This window comes from Castor canadensis, chromosome 11 (assembly GCF_047511655.1).
Source record: "Castor canadensis chromosome 11, mCasCan1.hap1v2, whole genome shotgun sequence".
In the NCBI taxonomy this organism is placed as follows: domain Eukaryota; kingdom Metazoa; phylum Chordata; class Mammalia; order Rodentia; family Castoridae; genus Castor; species Castor canadensis.
Window position 1 is genome coordinate 88,940,328 of NC_133396.1, and position 19,557 is coordinate 88,959,884.

The following is a 19,557-nucleotide window of genomic DNA, read 5'->3' on the forward strand; positions in this document are numbered from 1 at the left end:
TTTCAGCAGTACTGGGATTTGAACTCAGGGCTTCATGCTCTACTGCTTGAGCCATGCCTCCCACCCTTTTTGCTCTTATTTTGGAGATAGGGTCTTGCTTTTTGCCCAAGTCAGCCTACTTTAAGCTTCCTATCACTGGATGATCGGTGCATGACACCACGCCCAACTTTCTCCATTGAGATGGAGTCTTGCAAATTTCTTTGCCCCAGCTGGCCTGGAACCACGATTCTCCTGATCTCAATCTCCTCCATAGCTTGGGATGACAGGTACGCACCATTGCACCCAGCTACTGGTTGAGATAGGGTCTTAGGAACTTTTTGCTTGGGCTGGCCTCGACTGCAATACTCCTGATCTGTCTCCCAAGTAGCTAGGATTACAGGTGTGAGCCACCTGTGTCGAGTTTTCTGGCATAGCTTCTTTTCTGACTATTCTTTGAATCCACACTAGTCACTCTTGCTGAGTTATGTCAATAATTACATCATTGCATGTTTTATACTACAGTGCATTATTTCTGACTCTTACTACCTAAAGATTTTTTTTCTTTTTAAATGGTAACACTATTTTTTTGCAATAATAGGGATTGAACCCAGGGGTTTCTGCATGATAGTCAAGCACTCTACCCCTGGGCTACACCCCAGCCCAAGCTTTCCTTATTAAAAGTATTTTTTAGGCTGGGTGTGGTGGTCCCTGTGCTGACCTCAATCTGTGATCCTCCTGATCTTAAGCCTCCCAAGTAGCTAGGATTACAGGTGTGAGCCACCAGTGCCGCCTTAAATGTTCCATCATCTCCTAATAGAGTGATGGGCTGGGGACTTCACCTTTTAACACATGGACCTTTGAGGGGCATTTTAGATGCAAACTATAGCAGTTACTAATTTTGTTCCAGGCCATGTTTCAGGTAAGCATGCAGTGACATTGGGGCCTAGAAAGAGAAATGTGGGGGGAGTTTGGGAAACTGGTATCTATCAGTCTCATAATTAACTGATTTTAGGCAGACCTCTCTGCTTTTCAGACTTAGATCAATGTAATAAGTGGGTCTGGATTAGATGACTAGTCCTTTCAGCTCAAAATGATATGATTCTAAATCCTACACCAGAAAATATGTTTATAGGTTAAATAATATAAAATATATATTCTAATTCTAATAATTCTTTTAGGATGAAAGCCCTTACAGCTTTACATAAAATATAAATGATATAGAAACAGAAAATCCAAATTAAATAACAAAGGTAAAACATTAAAAAGCAGTGACCAAAAATTTTTTATGGTAAATACTACCTTTATTTTAAAAAAGTTATACATGCTAGAAAAAAGCATAAATGATACATGTAAACAACTGTTTACCAAATACTTATTTTTTCCTTGAAAAAGGTGCAAATGATCTTTAAATGTAAACACAAAAGTTGCCAAACGTTGTAGGGGAGGGGGAGAAAGTGGAGGCTATTCCTTTTGGTTGCAGTTAAAGTCCCAAAATACATTGAAAAAAAAATCGGCCTATGACTATAATGAGGAAAAACTTTAACCACTAAAATTGTTATCATTTGTTTCCTTAAAAATTTTAACTTTTCATCAGAAAGTGCAGTTTGAGAGAAATAACAGTGGCCTTATTAGAATGAAGACAATTACATACAGTTCATATGAAAGAATCCAAATATTGTTGACATGCCTCAATTGGTTTTACACTCATTAATATGTACTATTACCCGGATTGAAGACTTCATTCCTTCGGAGGCAGTAACTGAAGGTAGCCTCTGCTTCATCAGGCCTGAGCATTGAGTATGAACTACAGAACAGAATTTGCTCTTGGGGAGAGGACATTTCTCCCTGCTGGTCCTTGGTAGCAATAAGGAAACAGGAAGGAAAGTTGCTGCAGGTAATAACATCTGTGAGCAAAAACTCTTGCGGAGTTGCATAAAATTCTACCGGGGGATTCTCACGACAGTGAGTGGGACTCATATATTATTTTTATAAGAGGCACTGAGTAGAGGTCAAAATAGATCTAGCAGAAACTCCGTGAGAATATTATGGAAAAAAAAAAAAAAGACTTTAAACAGACTGGAAAACAAATTCATTTAGGAGACGAGCCTGAACTACCACTGATGAAAACTGTAGTGTTGGAGTTCTGCTTTTGTTGTTTTAATATTCCTTCTGAATTGTACTATTTAATGTTTTCTTTTGTTTTTATTTCTTTCAGATTTTCAAGTCTTCTGGTGCTTAGTGCAAGAATAATGCCTAGCTAATATGTTTTGCATACCTGTATTTATTACTGGCAATCCTTGTAAATAGTAGAGTCATATGGAGTGTTTAGCAGAAACAAACAAGATCATACATAGTATGCCCTTATTAGTATTTTTCAAAATTAAATTAATACCTTAAAAACACAGTAAGTTTTGCTGCTTGGATTTGTCATTTTTTTTTCTTTTTTCATGGGAGGAAGGATAAGTAAAATAAAGCAAAAACCCCCAAAGGACCCAAGCCAAAAAAAACCCAAAAACAACCCAAAACAAACACCATGATAAATTAAACCCAAAATAAATATTCTTCTGCAGAGTTGAAAGTTACTGTGCAAAGGTGGCATCTTGCGGGTGAAGTATTATTACATTTGTAGTTCCGTATGTTGAGGCACCGGCAAAGAATAAAATTTGTTCTAATGTTTTTTCAAGCTGTACAAAGCTTCAAAGTCAAGATTCTCCTAAATATAGAGGAGTATATACAATGCTTTCTTCTACATGGTCACCATATATGGGATTCACAATGTGTCATTTTAATAACTCCTACACCACCTCCTAGCCGACGGTAATTCATCCCACCATATAACCTGCAAAGAAAAAACAAAATCAGATTTTCTAATGGAAAACAAAGCACATTGTTTCTTCTGTAACTAAGCTATTTGTCAAACATACATTTCTGTTTTACAGCACAACTAATATTTTAAGCTTCATATAACTCTTCTAAAGACTAGAAGCAAGTTGAGCACAGATAAGCAGAATTATTTCAGACACTGAAAAGTTGTCACTGCAGGAGAAGTCTGTTTAAAGAACAAAGAATATCATGTTCATCCCTCCCCCCTTTTTTTTCTTGGCAGTACCAGAGTTTGAACTCAGGGCCTTGGGCTCATTAGGCAGGAGATCTGCCACTTGAACCACTCCACTAGCCCCCCATTTTTTGCATCACAACTTTATACCAAAATGGCCTCTAACAATCATATATTCTCCTTTTTTGTGTCTTATTTTTCCCTATCCACATTTTCCCTTTGTCTAATTTCCCCAATTATTTATTTATTTTTTGGAGACAAAGTCTTGCTACGTAGCTGAGGCTGGCCTTGAACTCATGATCCTCCTGCCTCTGAACTGCTGGAATTACAAGTGTGTACCACTGTATCTGGCTCAATTATTTATTTTTATCCCTTTGCCTTTATGTACTCTTATAAGCCTCCTCAAATTCTGTATGCAACAAAAACATAGTAAATAGTGTCAGCATCTAGTTTGTGACATATGAGCAAGATCACCTTCAAAACTGAAGACTTCCATGGAAAAGAATACTATATTCTCATCAACAGGAAGGTAAAACTGATTTTAAGTTTAGGATATGCAACAGCAAAAACTTAGATATTAATCTCTGTAGTTGAATCCTCAAGAATTTTATGAATATGACTTCATCATACATTACTGTTTGGTGAGAGTAACTGAGAAACAAGTCTTTGCATGAATTAATCCATTATGGTGATTATGTTGAAATAAATTTGGCTGTCTTTTCAAATTATGCTTACCCCAAATTCCTACTAAAAATTGTATATGGAAGAAAATATCCCACAAGTGGGAGGCTCCTATGCATGACAATCTGCCATTATCTATCCTTTATCTGTGTTAGGTTTTGCTAAAATGTGACCTTTTCTGTGCCCCTTTACAACAGACTCTCCTGGTCCTCCCTAGTTTACCTCCCCCCCCTTTGCCCCCCGCCACTTTGGTATTCACATAGCACCTCCACCCATGATATGGCACTGTTTGTCTGCCTCACTATGATACCATCCCCAGGAGGACAGGGAACTTTGTTTTGCTCACTTCTGTAGCCCCATGGTCTAGAATACTCAGTAAATCTTTAATGAGCAGTGTCATAAAAATGCAATGTTTGAGCAAAAAGTACTACTCTGTCATTAACTTGACTTTAATATTGTGACTACTGAGTTATACAGAATGGCCCTGAGAGGTACACAGATAGAAAAGTCATTTACATATCTATAAGAGGAGCTGGGGGTATACTCAATAGTAGAGAGCTTGCCTAGCATGCCTGAAGCCCTGGGATGACCCCCAGCAGGGAGTAGGGGGAGAGGAATCTGCAAGAACTGTGGAGTTTTCCAGAGATAAGACTATAAAAGATATTCAATAAATTATAAATTGAATGTAATAGGGTAATGAGAAAACTTGGGTGGGGAGTTGTAGCTCAAAGTTAGAAAGTGTTTCACTGGAATACAGTGGGAACGGACTCTGAGACTGGCTGTCTTAGAATGGTAAGTAACTGTAAGGCAGAGCTCAGCTTGTCCTTCATGGTTGTGAGAAAAACATCTCAGAATGTCTGCTGCCTGAGATCTCATGTTCTGACTGAAATCTCCAGTTGCTGTGCAACCTCAGCTATGGAGGAGATAGCAACTTTCAATTTGCTGAGGCAAGTAATAGGCCAATTTAATGAAAAGGTAAACTCCAAACTGCTTAGAAGGCAAACTGTTTTCTTAGAAGACTAATTTAGAATTAAGTATAGCTAGGAAGTACATCAACCTGATAGCATTAATTTTTTTTAAAGTTAATTTTGAGAATTAACTTTATATTTGACACTTTAAGTTATTGTAATATTTAAGGGAATTCAGCATTTTAGAATATCTATTAGATTACTCCAATGAGTCTCACATAAAATGTGTGATTGAGTAAAGATTTAGATTTTGCTGGGTGCCAGTGGCTCACACCTGCAATCTTCAGCTGCTTGAGAGGCTGAGATTGGCAGGATTGCAGTTTGAGGCCAGCCCAAACAAATGGTTTGTGGGACCCCATCTCCAAAATAACCAAAGCAAAATGGACTAGAGGTATGGCTCAAACGGTAGAGCACCTGCTTTGTAACCACAAAACAGAGAGTTCAAATCTTAGTCCCACCAAAAACCAACCCCCCCCCAAAAAAAAACCCCTAACTTAATAATTAAGTTTAAAAGTTTAATAGAATTTTACTAAGTTTATAAATGTTTTGAATATTTAAATAAATGGAAGACTCACCTGCTTTATAATCTAAGGACTTTATAAATACTTAGGAAGGATTAATTAGACAAGATTTTTTTTGGGCAGGGAGGGGGACTGAACCCAGGACCTCATGCATGCTAGGCATACACCATACCACTGAGCTACAACTCCAGCCCTGGCAATTACAGATTTAGAAACAATGTAAAATTAAACCTGTTAATGAAGCTTAGTAAAATGTAGTTTCCTCCCTTATGGTGACTATTAAAATGTACTAGAATTCAAAATAGAAGAATCTATTTAAGTAGATCTACAAAAGCTAAAGGAAAAATAGATTTTAAAATAAAACGTATTTAAAAAAAATTAACTGTACACACATTCTTCCCCACATGAGGCTTACCACCAAAACAACAAAACCTGCATGGACAGGTTGGGGCCAAAGAACTAGATTCTAATTCTAAGTCTGTTGCTAACTTGCTTAGGCAAATCATTTTTTTCTCAGTGCCTTAGTTTCCTCAGTTCAACATGATGGGGATAGAAGGGATATTTTCCCTCTGTTTTTCTCATTTCTAATTATAAAACTAGTTACCAAAGAGAAGAGTTTGATAACAGTCACTTTAGAGCAATCAAGTCAAGATAAATCATCAAATCTGTTACTTCAGAACACCTTAAAGTACTACAAGAGGGATCTCACTTTACTGACTATCCTAATCTTGATGGTCGTGAGCTATCTCTAGCCTATGATTTCAAGTCAGTAATGAGGAGATTTGCAACACAGCCTAAAGTTACCTCCATGTATTGGCATCAGGATCAAAAACTTCAATGGTCTTCAAGTATGTTGTGCCATCAAAACCTCCTACTGCCATGAGCTGTCCATTGACCACTGCCAGGCCAACCTGTAATACCAAAGCACAGTGGCTGTTGAAGAATAGAGAAAAGTACCAGGAAATTTTAGACTGTTTCTAGATAAATTTATTTAATTCTGTATAGTTTAACATTCTAGTGTACTTGAGCACAGAGGATCAACTTATGGGTATCAACTTATGGGTATTATTAAATTATGTATTCAATTACAATATGTACACAAAAGCTCAAAACATATTTTTGAATTTTAGGAGAAAGCTCACTAGGTGTGAGTGAGAATCTCCAAACTGCTCTCACTTTCTCTAGTGTTTGTTCACTCTTATCTACTTTCTAAATTGCTACTAAAATTCTAATTTAAAAATACAAATCTAACCATGTTGTCACTCCTCTTTAAAAACTCTCTAAGCCTCCCCCCGCCTAAAGATAAGTTTAAAGTTCTAAATGTTAGCAAAGCTTTTCAGAAAACTGTCACAGGCCCCTGTTTGAGTCTCACATTTCCCCCTTCCTCTTCCTAAAGCACCCCATGTTGCAGTAATATTGCATTAACTGTAGTTTCTAAAATACCACACATTTTTTACACCTCATGGTTTTGCACATGTTGTTCCCTGGTAGGTGTTTTCTGTACTAATGCTGGAAAACCTTATTTTTCCTTTATAACCTAGCTTACATGTGACCGTCTCTGCAGGTTCTTCACTGCCTGCATCCATGCTTACTTCTCCAAAGTATTAAGCACATTCATTTGTGTTCTTCTATGACACACAGTATTTATTTATTATAATTAGCTATAAGCATTTCAATTTCCTTCACTAAATGTGGAACTCCTTGAGGAAAGGAACCATGTCAATACTCATTTTTCCTGTCTGTTCAGTAAGCACTTAAATACTTGCTTATTGAGTGAAAATATAATCAATAGGATGTCAAGTAAAAATAACAGGAATGTGACTAAAAAACTATATATATGAATTCTTTAACTTGATGCCTTCCAGTGGTGTTCTAAGACTTATGCAAACCAGAATTCACTCCTTATCCTCAGATAATGAGATTTTTAGATACTGTTTGTTCCTCCTTCCTTTTTTTGGATGTGTCCTACATTGATGGACTCTTGACATGATCTATGGTTAATAGGTCACACTTCACTGAGCCAAACATTCCAGGAGGAATGAATTCTATACTATACAATGGAAGTCTTCTGTAGCCACAGATTATTCATGGTCTAGAACATGACCTAGGTCAACCAGATCTGTCCTGTACTATAAATGAGATAGACTGAAATCAGCTTGTGAAGACTGATGGAGGGGCCAGATATGTTTTTGCCTAAACACTATATTAGTATGCAAACTACCCGGAATGTTAGCTGGAAATGTTTCATAGGAATGTTTTGCTCTAGATATGAAGTTAGATAAAGTAGTAGGTAATATAAGGAGATGCCTTCCAGAGAAGCAACTGGTATAAGATGAATCATAAAAAATTAACTAATTAAAGATATGAATATATGATATGTAACTATTAAGAGTTAAAAGCAATGAAAGGAAATCCATTTTTTTCTAGTATAAAATTAGCAAGGATTGTTTTGCCTAAAAGCATCCCAATAGCATCAGATGACACGGTTGGAAAATAAAATACATAGGAACAGTAGTTTAACTCCTTACTGTCCCAGTGTATTATACTTTATAGATCAGAGCATCCCTTCTCCACAGCCCTCTCTTGGTGAGTGTTTGCCAAACTCAAAGCTCTTGGTAGCCAGGCACTTACTCCACTACGGCGGGATGTCATGGCCACCACAGGAGACCACTGGTTAGTTCTGGGGTTGTATCTCTCAGCACTGCTAAGCTCTGTAGTATCATCTCTCCCTCCTACGGCATAGATCATGTCCTGATACACTGCACAGCCTAGGTGTTTCCTCCGGGTCCCCATAGGGGCTATGGTGTGCCATCTGTTTTCCTGAGGATTGTAGCGCTCCACTGCAGTGAAAAGAAATATCAGGAAGTGACTATTCAATCAACTCAGTATGACCTGCAGCCTCACTCTACATATTATCAAATGGAAGGATTGGATTATGATTTATAAGCACATTCAGTACTAATAATTTATTATTATAGTCAGATAACTTGTGTACTTTTGTACTCTCTTGCCTATAGCCTATAGCAGCTTAAGCCATTGAAGAGAAGACAAGATATATGGCAATGAATCTGATGGAAGTGCCACACTGACAATATCTTTAAGGCAAAAATATCCATTATCTCTAAATAGAAAGGAATAACGAATAAACCAGTTCTTACTTCTGAGTTTTATTAATTATAAAATACTCTCTTATTTATTTACTTGTTTCTTTAGTGAGAAGAGGTTGTGATTGTGGGGGGAAGGGAAATAATTACATCCAGAAAGTAGGTCTTTTATTTGTTATACATTTCTAGCAGCTTATAAAGCTGAGGGAAAAAGAAATATTTTGGGAATATATTAGAAGAGCATGACTACAGAAACTACTGAGAGTTCTCTCTCCTACAGAGAAAAGAAAACATTTTCCTAGTAACAAATTACAAGATAATTTGGACTTCTTATGTGTTTTATAGGGGGAGTCTCCACAGGAAAATGTGCTGCTTTGGGGAACCAGATTGACTTTGGGAGGGACTAACCTGTGTTGAGTGGAGATGTCCCATCAGAGCCACCTACAGCATATAAGAACCCTCCCAACACAGCCACAGCCACACCTAGTCTTCTAGTACTCATTGAAGCCACCCTAGTCCACTTGTTCTCCTTTGGATCATACCTGCAGTGAGAAGAAACCATGTTCTTATTAACTGAAGTTGTTCCCAGTCTGAAATCACACTAGAGATATATTAGACACAGAGGAAAAAAAGTATGGTATACACATGCACAGAATGACTACTATTTAGACTTAAGAAAATAAAAAAAGACAGAAATCCTGTCATTTGTGACACTACAGATGGATCTAGAGGACATTATGTTAAGTAAGTTAGGAACAAAGAAAAATGTTGTATAATCTTACTTGTATGTGGAATCTAAAGAGCTCTAACTCATAGAAAGCAGAGTGTAAAATGGGCTCAGTTCTCTACTGTGCTGGGTGAGAGCTGGGCAGGATTAGGGGGATGCTGGTCAAAGCATACAAAATTTCAGGAGTAAGTTCAAGAAAATCTAATGTATCATATGGTGATTATAGTTAATAACAAATGTATTATATACTTGAAAACTACTCTGAGAGGTAAGACAATTAGCTTGATTTGGCCATTCTACAAGGCACACATTTTTCAAAACATGTTCACCATAAATACATACAATTTTTATTTGTCAATTAAAATAATTTTTTATATCCTTCAATCTTTCTAGATTTTAAGACAACTAAAAATGCCTTCCTGAAAGCCTATGGGAAGTCCACTGAACAGTGGATCTCCCAGTATCTAAATTCAGTAGTAACTGTCACTTTTAAAGAACCCTTAGCAAGGTATGGCAGCATGCCTATAATCCCAGCACTTGGGAGGCTGAGACAGGAGGATTGACAGCTCCAGGCTAGCATGGACTACACAGTGGAACGCTGTCTCAGAATAAAAACAAAAAAAAGAACCCTGTATGTCCTTTTAAGAGAAATTAAAAATGACTTAAAAAAAAATCACCTCTCAACAATGTTGAGGCAAGACACACCATCCTGGCCACCTACAGCATAGAGGAAGCCTCCAAGTACTGCCACACCAACACTTGTCCTGCAGGTGCTTGTAGGAGCCACATCACTGCTCCATTGGTTTGTTTTGGGGTCGTATCTGCAAAGAACACATTAAGAGCAGAGTTTTTAAATTATATAATAGAAGCTTGGCTATTGTTTACATATTTCAAACCAAAGGATTGATAAGATATATATTCGTTCTTCAAAGTATAATGAAAGCATGTGAAATCTAATGTGTGTGTTTGTGAATATTCTCTTTGTGGTGCTGGGGATTGAACCTGGGGCCTTGTACATGTTAGGCAATCATTCTACCCAGCCACATTTCCAGCCCATATTCCTCTATTTTTTATTTCTTGAAACTCTTTTTTTTTTTTTTTTAGGTACTGGGGCTTGAACTCAGGGCCTGCACCTTGAGCCACTCTACCAGCCTCCCCCTCCCCCCCCGCCCACACTTATTTTGTGAAGGGGTTTTCAAGATAGGGTCTTGTGGACTATTTGCCTGGGCTGGCTTTGAACCATGATCTTCCTGATCTCTGTCTCCTGAGTAGCTAGGATTACAGGACTGAGCCACTGCCACTGGCTTGAAATTCATTTCTACTTAAGTTATATATGAATATTTACTTATCAGTAAAACAGTTTTAAATATGTGTGTGTATATACATATGTATATATGTATATATCTCCACATATATATTTCTTTATATGCAAGCATGTTTTCTTTACATAAATAATGCCACACAGTCGGCACTATTTTCTCAATATATTTTTAGATCTACTTATGCTAATATAGCTCTAGATTTTCCCTTTGAACCACCATTTTATTACATTGTATGTGCCATCCATTATTTAGTCATATTCTTACTGATGTATCTTAGGCCATTTCTGATATTTTGCAATTAAAAACAGTGATTATCAGGCTGGGGGGTAGAGCTCAGTGATAAGAGTGTTTGCTTAGCATGCATAAGGCCCTCGGTTTGATTCCAAGCATCACAAAAACAAAAATAAAACAAAAAACAACAAAATACTATCAAATTGCTTTTCATTGTTATATCAATTTTTCTTTTTAAAAATATCATTAACTTTTTTCTCCTCATTGCTTATTTTTCTGTTTTGCTGGGTTTTCTTGCTGTGTTTATAACTTGATTTAAAAGCATGATTTACTTTTCTTTTTTAAAAGATAGGTCCTTCCTATGTAGCCCAGGCTGGCCGTAAACTCCAGATAAGAGCCTCCTGTTTCAGCCTCCCAAAGTGCTGGGATTATAGACATGCACTACCACATTTGGCTATCACTTTCATTCTTATTTTCAAATGCATATAAATTACAAAAACCCATGTAAGTTAGCATGCATATAAATTTGCCTGAATACAATCTTATTTTGCATTTTATACATTTTGATATATATGCTTAATTTAAAGTTACAAATATTTAGTTATTTCTACTCTGATTTCCTTAACCCATCTGTTTATTTTTAAGTGTCCTTCTCCCTATGCCCCCAACACACTTCTGTTTTTGTTGTTATTGTTGTTTTTTTGCTACACCATCTATACATCTAGAATTTAATATGCTACGAGTTTCATAGATGTGTTACAGAAATATCAAGAACTACTGTAAACCAACAGTTTATTGAAAAAGGTGAGAACAAGAAACTATTAAAGTATCAGTCACTATAGATTTCCAATATGCCGAATACTATGATAGATACTATACCTATCATAACAGCATTTCAACAATTATAGCACAATGTGACATGTACAGGCATGTTCAAAATACTTATGAAAGAGCAGAGGAATGAGTAACTCATCTGTATAGCCAGACAAGGTTTTATGTAGAAAGTATGAATTTTAAAGGATTTGTCAGTCTTAAAGGGGCAGAGATATTCCAGGGAAGAAAGAACAGCACGCATATAGGTAGGGAAAGAGGTATGAAAGAAGATAGTGTGTCCAAAGAACTGAAAGCAATTTGTTGTGTCTGCAGGAGCATGTTTAGCGAATGGTTGTGTCCAATGGGAAAAAGATTAGAAAAGTAAGTGGAGATCATGTCATAAAGGACCTGTATGTCAGGCTAAGTGGTTTAGGCTACCAACTGGTGTAACAGCTGTAATACTAAAGCAGTAAGTCACATTTGTTTCCTAAGTAACATCTTAAATAAAGCTATAGGAATAATAGAAAAAACATTTCAAATTAACCTTGCTCACCTTTCAACACTGTTCAGATAAGAGGATCCATCATGGCCTCCTACTGCATATAAAAGGTCATCAAGAACACTGACCCCGACTCCACATCGTCTTTTGCTCATTGAAGCTACCATTCTCCATTCATTGGTCTGTGGATCATATCGTTCAACACTGGAAATGGCATCTCCACTACACCAACCACCAACTAGGAAGTAACAGAAATGGTTAAGAGAAATGGTCCTAAAGCATAGAATGTATCAATCACTGCTAACCTCCCTGTGACCTAATAAATGGACTAACCAAATGTCTCTAGAACAAGTCAAAGTACAAGGTCAGTCGCTAGGAACTGAATTGGCTAGAGCGTTGATTTTGAACTTCTAGTCTCCAGAACTGTGGGAAAACACATTTCTTTTGTTTAAACCACCCAGTCTATGGTATTTTATTATGGCAGTCTGAGTACACTAATTTGGGTACGTAACATTCAGAATAACAGTTTCAAACTGAGTTCCATTAAGCGTCTCTGAAAAACACTGGTAATGGCAGATATGCTAAATTTATTTTTCTTTCAATCCATCTCTATTTCAATCCAAAATACGAGCTAGATTCTGGAGCTTAAAAAATGAAGAAAAAGGGTATCATAACCTCAAAACATTTGAAAACTTTAGTTTCCAGAGGATCTCAAGTAAATTTCTGAGCCAGACTAAAAGGGAAATAATGCTCTTAACCATCCTCTAGATGGATCTAAAAGTTCACTTTCTTTATTTTAAATCTCAATGTAATAAAAATTTTTATTTTATTGTGGCTTCATTTAAATCAGAATATTCAACTGATACTAAATGACAGCAAGTTTTGTATACAGTAATTTGCTTAAATTTGAATTCTGTAACTGGATAGATATAAGGAATTTTAGTATCAGGGAAAGTACCCTAAATTCTAAAATAAAACTAGCCTGGAAATGTGAGGGTTTATAGCCCTTAAAACCAATGAGATAAGGTTAATCATTAAATCTCAGGCACAATTTTAAAATAGAGGCCATTAAACAAACTTTTTATTCGATTATATGGCTCCAAATCAAATAAAATATTACTTTATAAGTGATGTTCTTCAATACCAAAGGAAAAAACTGATCTTTAGAGACTGAAATTTAAATCTTTTCTGTGATGTAGGGAAGCAAGAAGAGAAAAGGCAGAACTGGCACAAGTGGCAGAGCACCTACTTAGCAAGCATGAGGCTCTGAGTTCAAACCTAAGTACTGCTAAAACAGAACAAAACAAAATAAAAAAAAACCAAAGAAGAGGAAAAGAGCAAAGGTTTGTTCATTTTCACTGCCTAATGGTAGTTTTTTGTGCATTAAGATTTCCAAGGCAGCAATAGATAACATAAGTGAATGTTAAGGACTGCATTGTGTCTCCCCAAAACCCATGTATTAAAACCAAAGCCCCATTGTGACTGTTTTTGGAGACAGGGCCTTTAAGGAGATAATTAGGTTAAATGATGTCATAAGGATGGGGTCCTTATCTGATAGGACTGGTGTTCTTGCAAGAGGAAGAGACACCAGAGAGCTCCTTCTTTCTACCTTTGCACATAGACAAAGGCCATGTGAGGATACAGGTGAAGGTACCCACTGTAATCCTGCTGGCACCTTGATTTTTAGACTTCTAACCTCCAGAACTGTGCAAAAATAAATTTTGATTACTTAAGTCACACAGGCTATGGCATTTTGTTATTATAGATCAAGATGACTTACATACTGTACTTAGCAAAATGAAAGTTCCTTCACTGGGAACTCTCAATTTGTTTTAAGTAATACACCTAAGGAAAAATATTGCAGAAAAGGGGACATACAGTTTTATTTGTAGAAAATGAAATACTTCAGTTCAGATTTGCCCAAAAAGTATTATCTTAAAGAAGGCAACTCAAAATTGACAGGCATGGAAACACCTACTGGAAAAAAGGAGGAAAATCCAGAAATGAAGACAGGAGTAGGAGTAAGATGCTCCTGGGTCAAAACTTTTGAGATAATAGTTTTGAGTTTAGACTTTCAGTGTTTACTTTATTTCCATAGAATGATGAAGGCAAGATTCAATTTTCCAAGGTAAAGTGAGAATCGGTGACTTGACATTCCAAAGATAATCCAGAGAATCATTAGAAAGTACTTTGAAAACTTATATTCAAGTAAACTGGAAAATCTAAATGAAATAGATAAATTCCTAGATGTATATAGCCAACCAAAATTGAACCAGTAAGATATTAATCACCTAAATAGCCCTATTACATGCAATGAAATTGAAACAGTAATAAAGAGTCTCCCTACAAAGAAGAGCCCAGGACCTAATGGATTCATGGCCAAATTTTACCTTCTTTAACTTTAAAGAAGAACTAATGCCAATACTCCTCAAACTTTTTCAAGAAATAGAAAGGGAAGGAACACTACCAAACTCATTGTTAGAAGCCAGCATTATACTCATTCTGAAACGCAATAAAAACATAACCAGAAAAAGAGAATTATAGACCAGTATCTTTAATGAATATAGATGCAAAGATTCTCAACAAAATACTGGCAAACAGAATTCAACAACACATCAAAAAGATCACATACCATGACTAAGTTGGTTTCATTCCAGGGATGCAAGGATGGTTCAACATATGTAAATCCATAAATGTAATACAGTACATAAACAGATGTAAGGACAAAAACCACATGATCCTCTCAACAGCTGCGGAAAAACCCTTTGACAAAATCCAACACCCTTTCAAGATAAAAGCTCTGAAGAAACAAGGAATAGAAGGAACGTTCCTCAACATAATAAAGGTTATATATGACAAACCTAGAGCCAACATCATACTAAATGGAGAACAACTGAAGCTGTTCCCCTTAAAGTCAGGAATGAGACAGAGTTGTCCACTTTTCCACTCCTATTCAATATAGTTTTGGAATTCCTAGCCAGAGCAATAAAACAAGAGCAAGGAATAAGAGGGATTCAAACAGGGAAGGGAGAAGTCAAACTATCTCTATTTGTAGATGACATCTTATACCTAAGAGACCGCAAAAACTCTACCAAAAAACTACTAGAAATCATAAACTCTTTTGGCAAAGTAGCAGTATACAAAATTAACATACAGAAATCAGTAGCTTTTCTATATACCAACAACGCACAGACTGAGAAAGAAATCAGGGAAACAATCCCATTTACAATAGCCTCAAAAACAATAAAGTACCTCGGAATAAATCTAACAAAAAAAAAACCAAAGGCCTTTTCAATGGAAACTATAAACCACTGAAGAAAGAAATTGGAGAAGACATCAGAAGACAGAAAGACCTTCCATGCTTCAGGAGAATCAACACTGTAAAAATGGTGATACTACCAAAAGCAATCTACGTGTTCAATGCAATCCCTATCAAAATTCCAATGACATTCTGCACAGAAACAGAAAAACAATAGTGAAATATATATGGAAACACAAAAGACCTCAAATAGTCAAAGCAATTCTGATGCTGGAGGCATCACAATACCCGACTTCAAACTATACTTATAGAGCCGTAATAATAAAAACAGCATGGTATTGGCACGAAAACAGAAAGGAAGACCAGTGGATCAGAATAGAAGATCCAGACATAAACCCAAACATCGACAGCCAACTGATCTTCAACAAAGGTGCCCAAAACACACAATGGAAAAAAGACAGCCTCTTCAACAAATGCTGCTGGGAAAACTGGATATCCACATGCAGAAGACTGAAACTAGATCCCTGTCTTTCACCCTGTACCAAAATCAACTCAAAGTGGATCAAAGACCTTAATATAAGGCCTGAAACTTTGAAACAACTTCACAAAGCAGTAGGAAATACACTGGAACAGATAGGTATAGGGACTGACTTCCTAAACAGAACCCAAAAGGCTCAGCATCTAAGAGGAACAACGAACAAATGGGACTGCAGCAAACTAAAGAGCTGCACAGCAAAGGAAACAGTCACCAGACTCAAGAGACAGCCAACAAAATGGCAGAAAAATCTTTGCCAGCTATTTATCTGACAAGGGACTGATATCCAGAATCTACAGGGAACTCAAAAACTCAGCTGCCAAAGATTCAGTACCCCAATGAAGAAATGGACACATGAATTAAACAGGGAATTCTCAAAGGAAGAGGTACAAATGGTCAGTAAATACATGAAGAAGTGTTCAACTTCCCTGGTTATAGAAAAAGTGCAAATCAAAACAACACTTAGATTTCATCTCACCCTACTTAGAATTGCCATAATCAAGGGTAATAACAACAACAAATGCTGGCAAGGATGTGGTGAAACAGGAACCTTTATACATTGATGGTGGGAATGCAAATTAGTACAACCACTATAGAAAGCAGTATGGAGAGTCCTCAAAAAACTAGAAATAGAACTGCCATATGATCCAGAGATACCACTCCTGGGCATCTACTCAAAAGAACATAAGATAGGCTACAGTAGAGACACCTGTACACCAATGTTCACTGCAGCACTATTCACAACAGCCAAGCTCTGGAAACAACCCAAATGCCCTGCAACTGATGAATGGATCATGAAATTGTGGTATATATACACAATGAAGTATTAGTCACAATGAATAATGACATGGGGTTTGTAGGTAATGGATGCAGTTGGAGGACACCATGCTAAGTGAAGTCAGTCAGGATCAGAAACACAAAAGATGCATGTTTTCTCTCATACATGGAAGATAGCTTGAAAGATAAACATATACACAAAAATAAACATGATCATATACAAATTCAATTGTACAACACATTTGTAACAGTGGAACTACTCTATGGAACTCGGGGAAAGAGAGAAAGGAAAAGAGAATGATCGAGCATCAGTAATATTGCATACCAAGGTAGAGGATATGAGGATGTGTATTGAAAACTGTTGAAAAATGGGAGATGGGAGGTAAAGGGGTAAGGGAGAGTAATCAAAGGGATTGAACAGATCAAAATAAAGCACACCCACAGTGGGCATACATTGAGACACCCCATTGAATGTCAACTCAAACATTAATAATGATAACCAGGACTGTAAAATAGGCACAGTGTGTGCAGGGGTAGGGGAGATACTAGTGGGAGGAGAGAGGGGAGGGTGAAGGAAGAAGATTAAGGTGATGGTATATGGTTGATGGACTTCATATACCTATATGAAACAGAACTTAAAAAACCTCTTGCAATTGCTTTAAGTGGGATGGGGAGGGGGCTGATGGGGAGAGGTGATGGGGGCAATGTAAATAATGCATAACATAAGACTAATCGGAATTGTTACTATGAATCCCTCTCCCTATAAAATGAATACATCCTAATAAATATTTATTTAAAAAAGCAATAAAAACCAAAGCAAACTAAAGATTAAGTAGAGACAAACGAGTCCAGATGGTAAAGGTGTATTCACTTCCACAGTCAGAAAAACAAAGTGGTTTTTTTTTTTTTTTGTACTGGGGTTTGAACTCAGGACCTCATTCTGCCTACGAAGGCAATCTATTACAGTTATTTTTTATATAGAAGGTGACATTTGTAATCACTATTGCTTTTTTTTTTCATTAATCATGATGGGTCAATGCTAATCTCTTACAGTGTTCCTCAGGATCAACAGCATTCAACTATTCTTCATTGAGTGCCTACTCTGACAAGAATGCTATACAATCTGAAAACTACAAAGATAAATTAGAAATGGTCTTTTGACCTCAAGTAGTTAACATTATAGTGGAGGAATTATATACCAAATTACAAGATCAATAGTAAGAGTCTGAGATTGCAAAACAGATCCTTTTTTTTCGCTTGCAGTGTTGGGGATCAAACCCAGGGCCTTGCACATGGTTGGCAAGGGCTCTAGCTCCACCACTGAGTTACATGCTCACCCAGGAAGCAGATACAATTTAGTGGCTTCTAAATAAGGCAGTGCATGGCCTCATTAGTATAATCATCTAATCCAAAGAGACAAATGTAATTTTAATGAAGAAGGTCACACACTGAAAATATGTCACTTAACAATTTATAATAATGTCAAATTGGAAGAGTATGAATGGAATCAGCAGCATGAAGATGGTGACTGTTGAGTAATTCAAGTGAAGTCAAGTTTAAATTCCTATTTAAAGGAAGCTACATTGTCTTCAGCATTCAAAAAGGTATATCTTGCATGCTTCCCTGGACTGGTAACCCCACTGAAGCCAAAGCCAGAAAGGACCCTGGAACTGACATTCACTTTCATACATCTATTTAGCTTAGTCTCTAGCCTTTAATCAGATGGAAGCTTTTGTGTCCATTTTCCCAAATTTCATTACCCTCTCTTCCTCCTTAATGCAGTTTTTAATAATGGCCAGAATATTATGAGGCTGATAAAGCAGTAGTGTATAGTCATCTCTATTCTAGATACTAAAATTGACAGCCAAATGAAACTTTTAATAGATCTTCATAATAATGGACATAGCTCTAAAGATGGCCTTACTACTATAATTCTTGAAACCAATGTAAAATTATGAAGCCACAAGTACCAAATAATTAAAGCTTGTAGCCTTCCCATCTTAAAATAATATTCAACAGACTTTCACATATAGGGAGTAGGCACAACAAACTACTTTCATGTTTAAAAGAATTTTAAAATATAACTTATCTAGTTTAACCATAAAAGCTAAAGAGGTATCATATAGGCTTCCTTGAACTAGATCTGAAAATGAATTTAGTCACCAACCCTTGGTAACTGGTATGTAGGAGCAAGGATGCAGATGTGTGCAGATAGGACATGCAAATGTCTGTGCACCTGCCTAGCATATGCAAGGCCCTGGAATTGATCCCTAGAGTGGGGAAAGTAATAACAGGAAGAAAAAAGAATGATAACAGAAATAATAACTGATAAATCAATATTAAAGAGGGTTTTAGGACACTGGAAGTATGGGGGAATTCAGTGCATGGTGAGTAATTAAGTTTGAAATCTCAAAATGTAAGAATGCTCCAAAAAGAGAAGGGAAAAAGCACGATGATAATAAGAAAAAGAAATTTTAGTGTAATTTTTCTTTTTGAAGAAATGGTACAACTTACCAAAATCTTAATGAAAAAAATTAAGAGGGAAGTAAAAACAGAAAGGATCAAATTTTCCTTCTAATAATTTAGGGAAATCCAAGTGTGGTAGTACATACCTATAATCCCAGCATTTAGGAGACTGAGGAGGCTGAGCCAGGTGGATAGCAAGTTTGAGGCCAGTGGGGGCTACATAGTGAAAATCTATCTAAAAAAAATACATAAAAATCAAAAAAATATTTAGGGAAAGGTATATTCCCACATACTGAGAGAAAAAAATAAGCAACTGGTTAAGTTGATGGAAAAGAGCATGTCTCAAATGGTAAAGTGCCTAATTTCCAAGTGCAAGGCTCTGAGTTCAAACCCCAGTACTGGGGGTAAAAAACAAAAGAAAAAAAATTCTCTAGGTACAACCAAAAAAAAAAAAAAGAAAAAAGAAAAAAAAGGAGGGACAGTAGAGTTGAAGGTGCCCATATCTAAGGAATATGGAATTACTGAAACTTAGAGAAGTTTAAGACCGTTAGCTCCATGAATCAGTGTTTTTTAAAAAAGCTGGAAAATGAACTACTATAGGTAGAGTATCCCTTACATGA

At 36.5% G+C, this 19,557-nt stretch overlaps 1 protein-coding gene across 3 annotated transcripts in view; it reads right to left on the reverse strand.

Moving 5' to 3' along the window:
- Positions 1 to 2,588: 2,588 nt before the first annotated feature.
- The window catches only part of Klhl20 (kelch like family member 20), a 56,264-nt gene continuing 39,295 nt past the window's right edge, over positions 2,589 to 19,557 (reverse strand). For all 3 annotated transcript variants that reach the window (XM_074047457.1, XM_074047456.1, XM_074047455.1), the window contains 6 exons: positions 11,955 to 12,138; positions 9,713 to 9,856; positions 8,717 to 8,850; positions 7,836 to 8,044; positions 6,009 to 6,115; positions 2,589 to 2,818 (listed from right to left, as the gene is read on the reverse strand). In XM_074047457.1, the coding sequence (XP_073903558.1) occupies positions 2,734 to 2,818; positions 6,009 to 6,115; positions 7,836 to 8,044; positions 8,717 to 8,850; positions 9,713 to 9,856; positions 11,955 to 12,138 (863 nt within the window). In that variant the 3' untranslated portion in view covers positions 2,589 to 2,733. The remainder of the gene's footprint in view (positions 2,819 to 6,008; positions 6,116 to 7,835; positions 8,045 to 8,716; positions 8,851 to 9,712; positions 9,857 to 11,954; positions 12,139 to 19,557) is intronic.